At 47.9% G+C, this 16,023-nt stretch overlaps 1 protein-coding gene across 1 annotated transcript in view; it reads left to right on the forward strand.

Moving 5' to 3' along the window:
- Window positions 1-15,141, forward strand: part of LOC306764113 (discoidin domain-containing receptor 2-like) — a gene marked incomplete at its 3' end in the record, with an annotated part of 76,467 nt that extends 61,326 nt beyond the window's left edge. The window contains 8 exon segments of the mRNA XM_079251152.1: window positions 768-884; window positions 1,090-1,167; window positions 2,755-2,999; window positions 3,084-3,211; window positions 4,049-4,246; window positions 4,325-4,559; window positions 13,354-13,503; window positions 15,007-15,141. Coding sequence (XP_079107278.1) covers window positions 768-884; window positions 1,090-1,167; window positions 2,755-2,999; window positions 3,084-3,211; window positions 4,049-4,246; window positions 4,325-4,559; window positions 13,354-13,503; window positions 15,007-15,141 — 1,286 coding nt within the window.
- Between the last annotated feature and the right edge of the window lie 882 nt (window positions 15,142-16,023).

Genomic DNA, 16,023 nt, shown 5'->3' on the forward strand with positions numbered 1-16,023 from the left:
GTGGAACAGCGACATCTAGTGGTGAACCTGGAGAATTACACGCGGGTTGGGAAGCAATACGTCTAAAACGTAGCAACAAAATGCTCCAACTGGTTTCACTGGGAACAGGTCTGTGACATTGCTGGGAAGGAAAGAACAGTTCAGAGTCTGTCAGATGGAAAGATGGACAGATCTTCACCGATCTGAGACAAAGTGGATGAAAGTGGTGTCACGTCTCCGGTTACTTTACAGATCTTTACTGTCTGCAGCGTGATATTATCAGAAGGAATCTCTGTATGTCTGGGACAAGACTAGGTGCAGACGTGATTCTCTACTGGAAACCAGTACATGGACTCAGGAAGATTCCAGAAACCACTGAGAAAACAGTTCACCCTGAAATCCACAACATGCAGTTCCTCCAACATGTAAAGAAGTTTTAGAGCACAGGTGTCAAACTCCAGGCCTCCTGCAGGTTTTAGGTGTGTCCCTACTCCAACGCACCTGACCGACATTCAGGTAGACAGGAAGCTACTGGATCCATTAGATTTTAACCAGCTGAGTTGGAAGAGGGAAACAACGACAACCTGCCGGAGACCGGCCTCCTGGGCGTCTGACGGCGCCGTTTGAGAGCAACGTCTGCTCCCAACGGGACGACGTCTCTTCCAGGGTCGACCTCGCAGGTTTCACCCTCCTGAACCACATCCTGCATCCAGGACGCTGCACGATGCTAAACACCGACCGTCTGCATCATCGCATGGAATCACTGACTCCCGCCATTTCCTTCGCAGGCGCCGCCAACGCCGACCCCCACTATGAGAGAGTTTTCCTGCTGGACCCTCAGTACCAGAACCCGGCGGTTCTGAGGAACAAGCTGCCGGAGCTGTCTCAGAGCGCCGAGGCTTCAGGTGAGGAGAGGACATGATGGTCAGCTGTCCGGAGACGGTCTGCTCCCTGCTGGCCGTCTGTGCGTTCGCCTCTCCATCGCCTGCTCCTGATTGGCTGTCGCTCTTCTTCTGTCTCTTTATTTCTGTTTCCTGATGATGTTGAACATGCATGCTCATTCATTCTTTAGTGTTTCTTCTTCTTCTCCTGCATCTCCTCTTCCTCCAGCTCTCCTCCTCCTCGGCAACCCTCTCTATGACCTCGTCCTGCTGACTTCCTGTCACATGACGCCAGGCTGGCTGCGTGGTAAGACCCGAAAGGTGTGACTCCAGGTGGTTGAAGCCGAAACCGTGCGTGGGTTTTTAAGCATCTGGGTCGGGATTAAAGGCGTTAGGTAGGGAAAGGATTGTGTTGCCATGGCAACCTCAGCTGGAGCTGTCAGACTGAAGACTGGTTCTTCAGGAGATGAAGAAGCAGCTTCGTCACGTAGGCAGGACAGACCGGAAACGTCTGGCGCCGCCACCCTAAAGCATCTAAACGCAGGAAAAAGTCAGGAAACGTGGTTACCTGATTATTTGTCTCCTTCAAGACCCTGGTAGGTGATGCATTATACATGGACGTATAGCCTGGGTTGTTACCATGACAACCAGGTAGAACTTGTCGGGACGCGGAACGAGTTGCACGGCTAAACGTGGAGGTGACTCCACCCATAAATGTCCCGAAACCCCCTGAAATATCCGGCTGATGTTCAGTCTGGTCGGCTTGTCCCCAGTAAGAAGCACCATGACACAGGAAGCAGCGCAACGTTGGCGTGTTTGCATACACTTCAGCGATAAACTTCCACATGGACACGTCCGGGAAACGTCTTCACGAGAGCGGGAAAACGTCTTACTGACGTTGGAGCGGTTTGTCCGATTGCATTAGCAGTTTTTATCGCGATGCTTGGGTTTTGTGTGATTCTGGCGGTAATGGAATCGCAGCTAACGGTTTAAACATGATCTCTGTTCAACTCGGATATAAACGGAAATAAACATCCTGGAGACCGTTTAACACCCATAAAGGGTGGTCTCCATGGCAACAAGCAGGCAAGGCTCCAGGAACACCTGGACACGTCGCCAGTCCAGATCCAAACCACTAGTCACTCTTCAGACCTGGTTGTCACGGCAACAACCTCGCTGTCACGGTAACGGCCTGGTTGTAACGGTAACGACCCAGGCTTTTCATACATGTACGAGGGTCATTCAATAAATAAGGTGAATTTTTCCCACAAGCTTCCGTATTCCCTCAGTGTAAAAATCTTTGGACTGATTTTTTCGACTGAAACATGTGGCACCATACGCAGTAAACATTTTCCTATGACTTTCAACTGGTTTGCACCATTCAGCAACCAAAAACTTGATAACTGACCGCTGTTCAATCCTGGAGCATGCTTATTGGTCGGCCATCTTTGTTAAACGCCAAAATTCTCAACGTTTTTTTTTTTTATCAGCAAAAGAAATTAAATCCATGTGAAAAAGATGAAAAAGAAGTCTGGAGTTCGAGTTAAAGGAAACAGATGATCCACTAAACACTGGCAGTGTAGCTACGAGCTGGTTACGACATGTTTACGACATGATTACGACATGTTTACGACATGATTACGAGTTTTTTCTCGCAGTGTCGTATCATGATTGTTCTGAAGAATACAAAACATTTATTTTTTGATTCGTCTTTCACATTCAAAAGAAACGCTTCAACCAATCAGATTTAGTTTAAAACATCTTGATGTTTTTGTAAATTATAATATGAATTATTTTCTTCGTCGCGTTTCTTTGAATCCAAACTTTTCCTGGTCTGGAATGTTTCCTCTCTGACGTAAACAGCCGATGATTAATACTAGACATTGATTGACAGCCTGTGGGGGAGGATACGCGGAGCCGGACGTCACCCAGTGCACCCCGCACCAGTGTTTCCATAGCAACGTGCCGCACTACGCGGAGACGGACATCGTGCGGCTGCAGGGCGTCACCGGCAGCAACATGTACGCCGTGCCCGCCCTCACCGTGGACTCCCTCACCAGGAAGGACATCTCCGCTGCCGAGTTTCCACGGCAACAGCTGATATTCAGGGAGAAGCTGGGGGAGGGGCAGTTCGGAGAGGTGAGCATCTGGGTCGGTGGGGGTCCTGGGGGTGGGGGGGGGGCAGTAAAGCCAACATAACGCTTCCTTCCTGCTCCGCTGCAGGTGCACCTGTGCGAGGCGGAGGGACTCCCAGAGTTCCTCGGGGAGGGGTCCCCCCTCCCTGACAGCGATGGCTGCTCGGTACTGGTGGCTGTTAAACAGCTGCGGGCCGACGCCACCAGCCAGGCCAGGTAAGGGAAGGAAGTCCAATACGCACCGCTTCAATTCAATTCAGTTCAACTTTATTCATATAGCGTCAAATCACGGCAATGCCATCAAGCCGAGACATGCAGGTAGGCTGCTTTCTGCCAGCTGGGACACCAGAACCGAGGCTCCGACCCACCAGAACCGGACCGGAGAAGATGCACACTGGTGTGGCGAGGTCTCTGACCTCCAGCGTTCTCCACGGTTACCAGATGATGTAAATGTGCTGCACATGGAGGTCCTGATGAAGAGGACGACCCGGTACCAGGAGGTCCTGACGAAGAGGACGACCCGGTACCAGGAGGTCCTGACGAAGAGGACGACCCGGTACCAGGAGGTCCTGACGAAGAGGACGACCCGGTACCAGGAGGTCCTGACTAAGAGGACGACCCGGTACCAGGAGGTCCTGACGAAGAGGACGACCCGGTACCAGGAGGTCCTGACGAAGAGGACGACCCGGTACCAGGAGGTCCTGACGAAGAGGACGACCCGGTACCAAAAGGTCCTGACGAAGAGGACGACCCGGTACCAGGAGGTCCTGACGAAGAGGACGACCCGGTACCAGGAGGTCCTGACGAAGAGGACGACCCGGTACCAGGAGGTCCTGACGAAGAGGACGACCCGGTACCAGGAGGTCCTGACGAAGAGGACGACCCGGTACCAGGAGGTCCTGACGAAGAGGACGACCCGGTTCTCCGCATCCAAACTTTCTGCAATTTTTCTGGATTTTCTTTCTGTTATCTCTGATTTATTCATCCTGACGTTCGTATCTTCAGCCTCCGCCTGCAGGACGTAACCCGTCTCTCCGTCTCTCCGTCCACCAGGAACGACTTCCTGAAGGAGATAAAGATCATGTCCCGCCTGGATGACCCCAACATCATCCGGCTGCTCTGCGTGTGCGTGTCGTCCGATCCGCTCTGCATGGTGACGGAGTACATGGAGAACGGCGACCTCAACATGTTCCTGTCGCAGCGGGAGATCGAGAGCACGCTGACACACGCCAACAACATCCCGTCAGTCAGGTAGGTGGTGAACACGCACGCGTCCAGCTCACTGTCAACCTTCCTCCTCCTCATCCCCGTCTCTCCTCCTGCCTCCAGCCTGTCCGACCTCCTCCACATGGCGGTGCAGATATCGTCCGGGATGAAGTACTTGGCGTCTCTGAACTTTGTGCATCGCGATCTGGCCACCCGGAACTGCCTGGTGGACCGCCGTCTCACCATCAAGATCGCCGACTTCGGGATGAGCAGGAACCTGTACAGCAGTGACTACTACCGCATCCAGGGCCGGGCGGTGCTGCCCATACGGTGGATGGCGTGGGAAAGCATCCTGCTGGTGAGGGTTACAGCCAACATAAAGTCTCTGGTTGCTCCATCAGGGCTTCTCTCCAACCACGACAAACTTCTGCTGCTCTTCCCACACATGCATTTTCCTCACATACATGGCTCCATATGACCACAGAAACATGCTTTCCTACAGATTCATACCCAACAATCCATCCTTCCTCCTTCTGACGCTGCCCCTGGGTGGCAGCAAAGTGCTACTACAAGTTCTGAGGAGAGGTTGCAGGACTCGAAAAGGAGGTGGAAAGTTTGTGGGCTGGAACTGGGATGTCACAGTTAAATGCCATGATTAGAAGTCAAATCAAACTATTTATAAAACGCTTTTCCACACAAAGGGCTGTACACACTATAACACTATAAAACCTGCAGGACCAACAGATCTGGGGGTTTGAGGTTTCTGACTGAATGTGAGGATGATAACGGTCATATTCTTTATTAATAAGGAGGATCAAGCAGTTTTTGGTGGATTTTGTTCATTGCTGTGCCAAAATGGCTAAAATCAAATTCAGATTTTTTATAGAATACGAAAAAAAACTTTTTTGTATATGCTTTATGCATGTTTATGCATAGCTTGACGCAGAAACCGGAGCGATACCACCGGAAACCACAGGGGGCAGTGTTAAGTTTTACACCTAGCAAAAGGAACAAACCAGACGACAATGCAGAAACCATCGAATAAAAAGCACACGAAGCAGAACAACCAAAAGTTTTGTTTTTATTTTATTTATTTAACCTTCAGTAAACCAGGAGAGTCTCATTGGGATTAAAAACCTCTTTTTCACAGGAGTCCTGGCCAAGAGGCAGCAAAGAGTTTGTGATTTTCTTTCTTCTTCGGGTGTTTGTTTTTTTTTTTTGTTTTTTTTGGGTTTTTTTTTTTTTTAACCTGTCCTGTCCAGCATCTCAGCAGACAGAACAACAATCTGCGTGCCGTATTTTTGCCAGACAGATTTGCTCTGTCAAGGGAGACATCTCATGTAAATAGCTGCCCTTGATAATCTGAATATTTTTATTATTATGATAATTATTTTATTTTATTTATTTATTTATTTTCCTTTTATCATTTTGCAATCATCATCAGTCTTGATATGGCCGAGCTGGACCTGGCAGGGAAAGAGGAAAAAAAAGAGGAAATGAAAGGAGGAAAAAGAGAGAGAGAAAAGAAAGGCGTGTCTAAGCTGCTAAAGTTACAGTATTTGCAAAACAATATAAAGTACTGAAAAAATACAACAAGACATCAGTAGGATAGTGACAATATTCAAAAACAGACAAAAAAATGAAAAATAAAAGTAAAAAAAGTAAATGAATGAATAAAATACCAGCCGTTATTAAACATACCTACAGAGAGTCATCAGCAACATTTAGTAGGAAGCAGATGGGAAGATGAGCGCATGTGGGCGTGCACGTGTGAGTGTTCAACCTGTGATCATGCAATCAAAGATCAGCTGAGTGCTTGTAGGGGAGCACGACCACGACCCGAGGCGTAGGGGAGGAAGCCAAGGCCCCCAGGGCCCGGCAAGCCCACCGCGCACAGAGCCCGGGCAGGCAAAGCAGAGAGAGCCTCCGTCCCCCGAGCCCAGAGCAGTGGAAGCCTCCAGGCAGGCGCCACCCGGCGCCACGAGGCAGGGGCACCGGGTAGCACAGGGCGACGGCACGCCGGCCCGGCGGGCGCCGGGTGCCGAAGCGCGGGCCGCACAGAGAGCCGGCAGCCCACAGGCCCCAGGACCACCCGTACCCCCCGGCAGAGCCCCGGCCAAGACCCAGCAGGCCCCGCCCACCCAGAGCGAAACCATCGCGGGCCGGCGCCACCACGATACCAGGGGCGGGATCCCCAAGGACAAGGACACGTCCGTAGACCCTCCCCCCAACAACCCCTCCCCACAACCCCCCCGCTGCTTCCTATCCCCCCTCTCCAGCACCCTCCCCATCCCTCTCCCTCCCAAGCCCTACCGTCCCCAACACTCCCCCCCCCTTCCTCCAACCCCCCCCCCTCCCTGCCCCACCCCTCCCTCCTATGCCACACACCCCCCTCCCTCCCTCCCACACACCTCCTCCCATTCAATCCTCCCTCTCCCTCCCAATCCCCCCCCCCCCCCCCCCAGCGACAGCCGGAGGCCTGCAGGCCCCAGACCTGAACTCCCCACATTCACACACCCACACACCCCCCCCATGCAGCCAACCAGAGACCCTGCTGGCCCCCTCATGCGGCCCAGGCATCGCCCGGGACAGAGGGCCCCCCGCAGCGCCCCGTCCCCAACCCCCAGGCCAGCACCAAGCCCACCCCCCGTACCCCAAGTGCTCCCCACGAAGAGGGGGCGTAGGAAGACCCCCCCCCCCCCCCCCTCTGTGGTGTGTGCATGGGTGGATCGTGGTTGTAGTGCAAGTAGGGTTCCCGGGACCACCGACTTCACCCCCCCACCGTGCCCTATATGCTGTATGTATGATATCGGGTGGCGGAAGAGGAGGGGGGCATGGGGAGGGGCACAACCAGGGGAGAAGGACTCCTCCCCTGGGCGACCAACTCCTCAGCTGGCCGCAGTAGGTGCCCCCACCTCACCGGGACAGCCCCAGGGCAGAAGGGCAAGTTCCGGCCCGCCAGGTGGAGCAGGAGGCAGCACCCCGGTTGTCCCCCCATCCCCGGCGGCCCAGCGCCAGCACTCCAGGGGCCGGAGAGTCCCCGGTTCCCACCCAGACATCCATCCAGGTCCGGGACCCGGTGCCACCAGCAACGCCAAGACTGCCGCCGACGGGAGGAGCCAGAGGGAGGATCCCCTCCGCCATGGACCCTATTCCTACCCCACCCATTCCCAACCATGCCTCCCATTGGGAAGTTGGCAAGGAATTTGAATCATCTATTTTTGACATCGACCTTTATATTTTTGAAAGTAACTTTGGGCTACGAAGTTCCATAAATTCTGCTACTGTGGGAGGAAGTTCCAAGTCTATTTGATGAAGCGGGAATTTCCTAAGTATAATGGATTTGAGTTGCTGATATTCTAGAAATCTGCTACTATTAATTCCATATTGTGATGATAGAGTGTCAAAAGATAAAATTCTTCTGTTATGGATAATATGCTCTAAATAATTAATTCCTTTATTAATCCATTGTTTAAAGTTGATCATATTTTTGTTTAGAAGAATGTCAGAGTTGTTCCAGATAGGTGTGAGTTTACATGGGATTATTGATGAATTGTTTTTTTTAAGAAATTCCCACCAAGCTGTCAGAGAGGTGCTGATGTTGACACTTTTGAAGCACTTTAACTTTTTTACACTGAAGCTGAAGAATGGAAGATTAGAGATTTCCACATTGTGACAGAATGTTTGTTCTAAGTCTATCCATGGTTCATCTAATGGACTCGGTTTAAGCCATTTTAAGATATATTGCAGCCTATTTGCTAAGAAATAATGTTGAAAGTTAGGCAAGTCTAAGCCTCCCTGATCTTTAGGTTTTTGTAAGGTTTTTAAACTAATCCGGGGTGGTTTATTCTTCCAGAGAAATTGGGAAGTGTATGATTCTAGTGATTTGAACCAGGTGGAGGGAGGTTTCATAGGAATCATGGAGAACAGGTTGTTGATTTTGGGTAGAACCATCATTTTTATCGTAGCAACTCTCCCCATAAGTGAAATGGGGAGTGACTTCCAGCGAGTGAGATCATCTTCTATTGTCTTAAGAAGGTTAGTGTAATTACATTTTATCAGTTCTGAGAGCCTGGGGGGAATATTTATGCCTAAGTATCTAATGTTACCTGATTGTAAATTAGTGTTGGATGGATTTCGAAACCTGCAGTTAATTGGTAGGACTGTGCTCTTAGACCAATTAATAGAGTAGTCAGATAGTGATGAGAATTTATTAATTAGTGAGATTGTTTCAGGTAATGATGTTTGTGAGTTTTGGAGGAATAGTAAAATATCATCGGCATAAAGGCTTATTTTATGAATTATATTTTTGGACTGGATGCCCTTTATAATTTGATTCTGTCGAATTGCAGCAGCTAGTGGTTCAATAAATACAGCAAAAAGTGAGGGAGAGAGTGGACAACCTTTGAAGATTAAAACTTGGAGAGGTTTGATCGTTCGTCCTGACTCTCGCATTAGGGGAGCTGTAGAAGATTTTGATCCAGTCAAGAAAGGAAGGTCCAAAGCCAAATCTACTTAAAGTAGCTAGTAAGAATTTCCAATTCACTCTATCAAAAGCCTTCTCTGCATCCAGAGAAACTATAGTTGTTTCCAGGTTATTAATGGTCGAGTAATCTATTATATTGATTAGCCTGCGCATGTTAACAGAGGAATATCTGCCTTTTATAAAGCCTGTTTGATCAGGGTGTATAATGAGTGGAGTTACTTTCTCTAACCTTGCAGCTAAAGCTTTGCAGATTATTTTAAGGTCTGCATTTATCAGTGATATGGGTCTGTAGCTAGATGGAAGTGTGGAGTCTTTGCCTGGTTTTAACAGTACAATTATGCTGGCAGAATTCATGTTTTGGGGTAAGTAGCCATTTTCCTTTATTTGTGTCACCATTTAGAAAAACGTAGGGCCCAGTGTTGTCCAGAGTACCTGATAGAACTCTGCTGGGAAGCCATCCGGTCCTGGGGCTTTTTTACATGGCATATGTTTGAGGGCTTCATGTAGCTCCTCTGCTGTAAGGGGGGAATCTAAGGCTGTAACGTGTTCCTGCTGTAGTCCTGGGAGGTCTATATTATTAAGAAACTGATTTATGTCATTATCTGATGGATCTAATCAGGATGTATACAGATTTTTATAGAAGTCTCTAAAAATGTTATTTATTGTGTCAGGGTCATGTAAGATATTACCTGCTGGATCTTTAACAGATGAAATAGTTGCTCTTTCTTTGTTTGTTTTTAGTTGATTGGCTAAAAATTTTCCAGATTTGTTGCTGTGTTCAAACCTCTCCAAGCGTAACTTTTGCAGCAGAAACTCCGTTCTTTCATTGATTATTTTGTTTAATTCAAGTTTCGCCTTCCTTATTTGATTCAACGTTTGTTCATCTGGTAAAGCACTGTAGGCATCCTCTAATGATTTCATTCTTAATTCTAGTTCTGATATTTTTGAGTTATCCTTCTTTTTTTTTATATGATGCAAAAGAGATCATTTTTCCTCTCATTACCGCCTTACCTGCTTCCCACAGAACACATGCTGAAACTCCTGGTTTATCATTATTTTCTAGGTAAACAGCCCATTCTTTTGTGAAATAGCTGATAAAATCAGGGTCTTTAAGCAGTGCTGTATTGAATCTCCAGCTTTTAGCAGGTGGTGTGATTCTCGTATTTCTTACAGTGAAGGAAACTGGTGCATGATCGCTGACTGTAACGGGGTGGATCTGGGTTTCTGAAATCATACACACCAACGAGCTGCTAACCAGGAAATAATCTAGCCTAGAATATGAGTGGTGAACTGAGGAAAAACAAGTGTATTCCTTGATATTAGGATGAAAAGACCGCCATATATCGCAAAGACCAAGTTCCTCCATATATTGTTTAACAGTGTCTGTAGACTGCCAGGTTCTATTGTTTTCTGAATTATTCATCCTGTCTACGGGACCCATTACCACATTAAAATATCCTCCTATGATATAAGTGTGTTGTCTGAGTGTTCTGAGACAGTTTTAAAAAAGGAATGAAAGGAGGAGGAATCATCCACATTTGGCCCATATATGTTAGCTAAACATAACTTCATATTTTGGATAGTTAATGTCACTATAATATATCTTCCCTCTGGATCTGTGGTTCTGTTAATTTCTGTGAATGTCACTTTTCTATTTATCAAAATGGCAACTCCTCTCTGTCTGGAGTTATAGCAGGCGGAGTAAACATGAGGAAATTGTGATGTAGAGAGAGCGTCCACTGAAGTATTTGTCATATGAATCTCCTGTAAGAACACAATGTCTGCCTGTAGATCATTTAGCCTGTTAAAGATTTTTAGTCTCTTCTCTCTGGTCCCAGCTCCGTGTGATAAACCTAAGTACTGTCATGCTTGTGGTGACAGGGTAGGTGTTAGATGCTTCCACTTGATGTGAATAAGTGTGTGCGCAGGTGTAAGTATGTATGCCTTGTGTTGTATGACTGTATTGAATGTTACTAAATATGTTTGAAATAATAACAGTGAGAGTGTTGGGTTATGTATGTAAGTGTTATCTAATGAACTGTGTAGTTTTGCATCTGTGCTATTTAGTTCTGTGAGGTGGCAGCTAGAAAAGAAAGAAAGAAAAGAGTATGGAAGGAGAGAGAAAAAGATGAGCCAGAAGTTGACCAAAAGAGGAAAGTGGGTGAAAAGGAAAAACAAACCCATAAGGAGATCTGTTTTGTGAAAGAGACTGGCAGTGTTGTTAACTATTGTGAGCAAACATTAAACTCTGATTAAATCCCAGTGAGACTTATTAGCCCTAATATCACCAGTGCAAAGCGTGTAGAGTGTGGATACATATCTGAGGTTAGTAGAGCCAGGGAGTGGTGTTATGGTCACGATGTAGCTGGCCATTGACATAGAGCTTGTCCACCGAGATGACCGCGCGGGCTCCTCCGTCCAGGAATTTCCTCCTGATGGGGAACAAGATCTTACGACGCTCCAGGATCTCTCTGGGGAACTGATGCTGATATTAGTCCCACGGAGCTGTCTCCCACAGCGCTTCACCTCTTCTTTTTCTTTGTGTAGCACGAATTTAGCAACTATTGGTCTTGGTCTGCCCTCCGATGTTTTTCTTCCCATGCGATGAACACGGTGAAAGGAGATGGCTTTTACCTTTTCCTCTGGAAGCTTCAGGTGGGATCGGATGAATTCTTTCATGGTTATCTCTCATGCTACGGGCCTGGATATCTAAGACTAATTCTTTCTTTTTTTTTTATTTTCCTCCGGTAGTCGGCATACTCCATCCGTGAGAGTCTTAACAGAGTCTCTAAGCGCGTTGTTCTCCGTAGCTGAAGCTTCTACCTGCTGCTGGCTGTATTCTAGACTGTGCTTTAACGACTGGAACTCCCGGTGTAGAACTTCCAGCGGGGAAAGCCTGGCGTCTAGGCTGGATAACTTCCCGTCGATGGAGATTAGGATATCCGTTGTAGCACTACCTGTTGGAGAACCTGGCGAGGTTACTTCGGGGGAATTCGCTGGGCGAACTCTTTTGGAGGTGGAACCGGTTTTGGACGCCGTCGCCGCGGTGTTGCTGGTTTTCCCCGTTACGATCCGCTGGAAGCTTTCTTCGATTACCTCTATCGGGCTGGTGAGATCTTCTTCGTTGTTATCCAGAGTGACCGGGTTGGTGTGATTGGAGTTTTTAACTGTTTTAAATTATTCGTTTAATTTCATACCGTTAGCCTGGTAATAAAGGTTTTGTTTACTTTAGTAGCGCGCCATGTTGATCCTGCCAAATCTCGCCGAGTCTCGCGTTAGCGCATTCTCTCTCGCGTCTCTCCTCTCAGCTCTCCTCTCTCCTCTCCCTCTTTTTCGGGTGTTTGGAAGTGACTTTAACGGTGCGATACCGCTACCAGCCACCGTCAGAACTCAGCGCTGCCCCCTGCTGGATGAACTGACTCAGTAACCATGGCAATGTAAAATTTAAACGTCCCGTTTACGTATATGGCGGGGGCAGAAATGAGCCCTTTAAGGCTGCGAACAGACGTGCTCTAAGTTACACATATCCATGTTTACTGTAGCTTTTTGTGGACGTCCTGATCGCTGGATGTTTGCCAGCTGTAACCTGCGAGTAACCAGTAGGGGACGGTGTTTGCTCCAGTTCAGCAGTAAAACTGCAGAAAGTTTAAGAGACTAAAATAAAACACATTTATGATGCATCATAAAGATAGTGTGACTTGCGCTAGCTGCTTATCTCCGTTAGCTGGTTAGCTCCTGTTATCTCTGGGCTAGCTCAGTTAGCTCTTAGCTGCAGGCAGGTCAGAGTTCACTAGATGTCAATCATCCACCATGACACTCACGGCCCCCCTCTCAGCTCCACCTCTTTCCCATATTTATATTTTCAAAGAGAGATGACATGAGTGACGCTGCCAAGATGGCGATGATAGGAACCGCCCAATGAGCTTCATTTCAGCTCTTTAGAAATGTACAGGTGACGTCACGGAGGCTCCGCCCATCTTTTATAGACAGTCCGTGGTTCCGGCAAAGGACAAGCCAGATCCCTGACACTCAGGTTGAGTTGTCATCATCACCTGTGTGACTGATCCTTTTTCTGCCTGACATCTGAATGAAGCAAAACGCGAACGTCTTCAGTTCCGATAAATCCAACAACTCTGCCAGCTCTAATTCTCTGGTGCGCCCCCTGGTGGACACGCCTGGTAACTGGCATAGTACACAAGCAGGTACCACCACCATGCGGCTGGCTGCGACAAACCGAGAACAGTCTCTGAATATTCTCCAAAAGAAACTCATTTTTAACCATTTGTAAGGTTTATCTTTCAGTTTGACTAGAAATCAACACATTTTTCCACTTTTTGGTTTGCTTTATAACCCATAAAAATTCCACCCCGAGCGCTGTCGCTTATCTCATCTTCCGCCCACCAGGACCAGCAGTGTGTAACTGGGATGGTCATGTGACCCTCCAGCTGGTCTACGGAGGTTTTCCAGCGTTTCTATCCGTCCAGGAGGTTTACAATCCAGACACAACATGTAGTGTTTATTCAGAGACTCTAGATGGTAAATCCACCATTATTTATCACATCTTCATCACCATCACTACCATGTTGCTAAGAGACCTCTATTTTCACCTGGACATGATGATGAAGACACTTCCTGTCAGACTGAACTGAGCGGCGTGTTCTTGCAGGGTAAGTTCACCACGGCGAGCGATGTGTGGGCGTTCGGAGTCACGCTGTGGGAGATCTTCACGCTGTGCAAGGAGCAGCCCTACAGCTTGCTGTCCGACGAACAGGTCATAGAGAACACTGGCGAGTTCTTCCGGAACCAGGGCAGACAGGTCAGTTCTGATCCGCATTCCCAAAGAAGGGATTGTTGTTCCTTACAGAAGATCCGGCTCTTCCGCCTAGTCCAGTTCCCTCTGCAGTTCTGATCTGCTGGACCACAGAACCTGGTTCTGGTAGAACAGAGAACCCAAACATGTAAAGCAGGAAATCTGAGACAAATAGACCAGAACCAGTTTAGACGGACGGACCAGAACAGTTTAGACGGACGGACCCGAACCAGCTGAGACTGGCCGACCAGAACCAGTTTAGACGGACGGACCCGAACCAGCTGAGACTGGCCGACCAGAACCAGTTTAGACGGACGGACCAGAACCAGTTTAGATGGACGGACCAGAACCAGTTTAGACGGACGGACCAGAACCAGTTTAGACGGACGGACCAGAACAGTTTAGACGGACGGACCAGAACCAGTTTAGACGGACGGACCAGAACCAGTTTTGACGGACGGACCAGAACCAGTTTAGACGGACGGACCAGAACAGTTTAGACGGACGGACCCGAACCAGCTGAGACTGGCCGACCAGAACCAGTTTAGACGGACGGACCAGAACCAGTTTAGACGGACGGACCAGAACCAGTTTAGACGGACGGACCAGAACCAGCTGAGACTGGCCGACCAGAACCAGTTTAGACGGACGGACCAGAACCAGTTTAGACGGACGGACCAGAACCAGTTTAGACGGACGGACCAGAACCAGTTTAGACGGACGGACCAGAACCAGTTTTGACGGACGGACCAGAACCAGTTTAGACGGACGGACCAGAACCAGTTTAGACGGACGGACCAGAACCAGTTTTGACGGACGGACCAGAACCAGTTTAGACGGACGGACCAGAACCTATGGCTTTAGTCTAGCTTGTAGCATCTCATGTTTCTGTTGCTGCACATTTCCTGAAGCGCCATGTTCCAGTTTATTGTTGTATTATTATTATTGTTGTTAATTATTGTTTATAATTCTCTTGTTGTTGTTTACATGTTGCTGCCTGCGCTTCATTTCCATGTCATGTAAACAGAGAATCTTTTCCTGTGTTTCAGAATTGCTTTTTTGCATTAATCCGTAATTATGCAGAGCAACGTGTACTGTAATGTTTATTATCTCTTTTAGTTTAACACACACACACACACACACACACACACACACACACACACACACCTCAGATTGCTGCCTGAGCTCCCTGGAAGGCTGCAGGTTTTTCCTAGCATCCAGACAGATGGATGCCACAGAAGGTGTTCCTGAACATAAATGAGCAGGAACATTCAGGAATGTGGAGGATGTATCAGCAGATCAATCCGATCGATCGGCTCGTTGATGTTTGGAAGATCATTGAGGGTCCCTGTAGTTCTCAGCTTGTCCACAAGGGGGGGGGGGGGTGTTTATCTGTTATTCTGCTTGGGATTTCAGAACAAGTCAGCTGGTTGCTGGGCGACCAGTATGATGTCTGATGTGTTTCATGTCTTACTGGTTTCACTGGTTTCTCTCTTACTGTCCATACAGATCTTCCTCTATGCCCCCCCGCTCTGCCCACCTTCTCTCTTCGAGCTGATGATGCGTTGCTGGAGTCGCAACATCTCAGACCGGCCCACCTTCGAGGGACTTTTCCAAGCCCTGCGGCCCCATGTTAGCCAGTAAAGGATGATGGTGGTCGGGGGGGGGGGGGGGGGGGGGGTCGTTTGGTGACGGACTGACTGAATTACACGGGGGGGGTCAGTGATGAAAGATTTGACTCTTTTACATGAAAACGTTCCCGTCAGAACTTCAAACTTTTCTCCTTCGTGTTTTCGTACTTTTTTGGCTTTTTGGAAACAAAGCAACTTCCAATGCTGGTATTTTCCTGTTGTAGTTTTCCCTTGTTGGTAGTTTTGGTAGTTTCCTGTTGTAGTTTTCCCTTGTTGGTAGTTTCCTGTTGTAGTTTTCCCGTGTTGGTAGTTTTGGTAGTTTCCTGTTGTAGTTTTCCCTTGTTGGTAGTTTCCTGTTGTAGTTTTCCCGTGTTGGTAGTTTTGGTAGTTTCCTGTTGTAGTTTTCCCTTGTTGGTAGTTTCCTGTTGTAGTTTTTTCTCTTTTGGTAGTTTCCTGTTTTCCCATGCTGGTATTTTCCTGTTGTAGTTTTCCCTTGTTGGTATTTTCCTGTTGTAGTTTTTTTTCTTTTGGTAGTTTCCTGTTTTCCCATGCTGGTAGTTTCCTGTTGTATTTTTCCCTTGTTGGTAGTTTCCTGTTGTAGTTTTTTCTCTTTTGGTAGTTTCCTGTTTTCCCATGCTGGTAGTTTCCTGTTGTAGTTTTCCCGTGTTGGTAGTTTCCTGTTGTAGTTTTTTCTCTTTTGGTAGTTTCCTGTTTTCCCATGTTGGTAGTTTCCTGTTGTAGTTTTCCCGTGTTGGTATTTTCCTGTTGTAGTTTTTTCTCTTTTGGTAGTTTCCTGTTTTCCCATGTTGGTATTTTCCTGTTGTAGTTTTCCCTTGTTGGTAGTTTCCTGTTGTAGTTTTCCCATGTTGGTAGTTTCCTGTTGTAGTTTTTTCTC

The sequence above is a fragment of the Telmatherina bonti genome (assembly GCF_933228915.1).
Source record: "Telmatherina bonti genome assembly, chromosome: 13".
NCBI lineage: Eukaryota > Metazoa > Chordata > Actinopteri > Atheriniformes > Telmatherinidae > Telmatherina > Telmatherina bonti.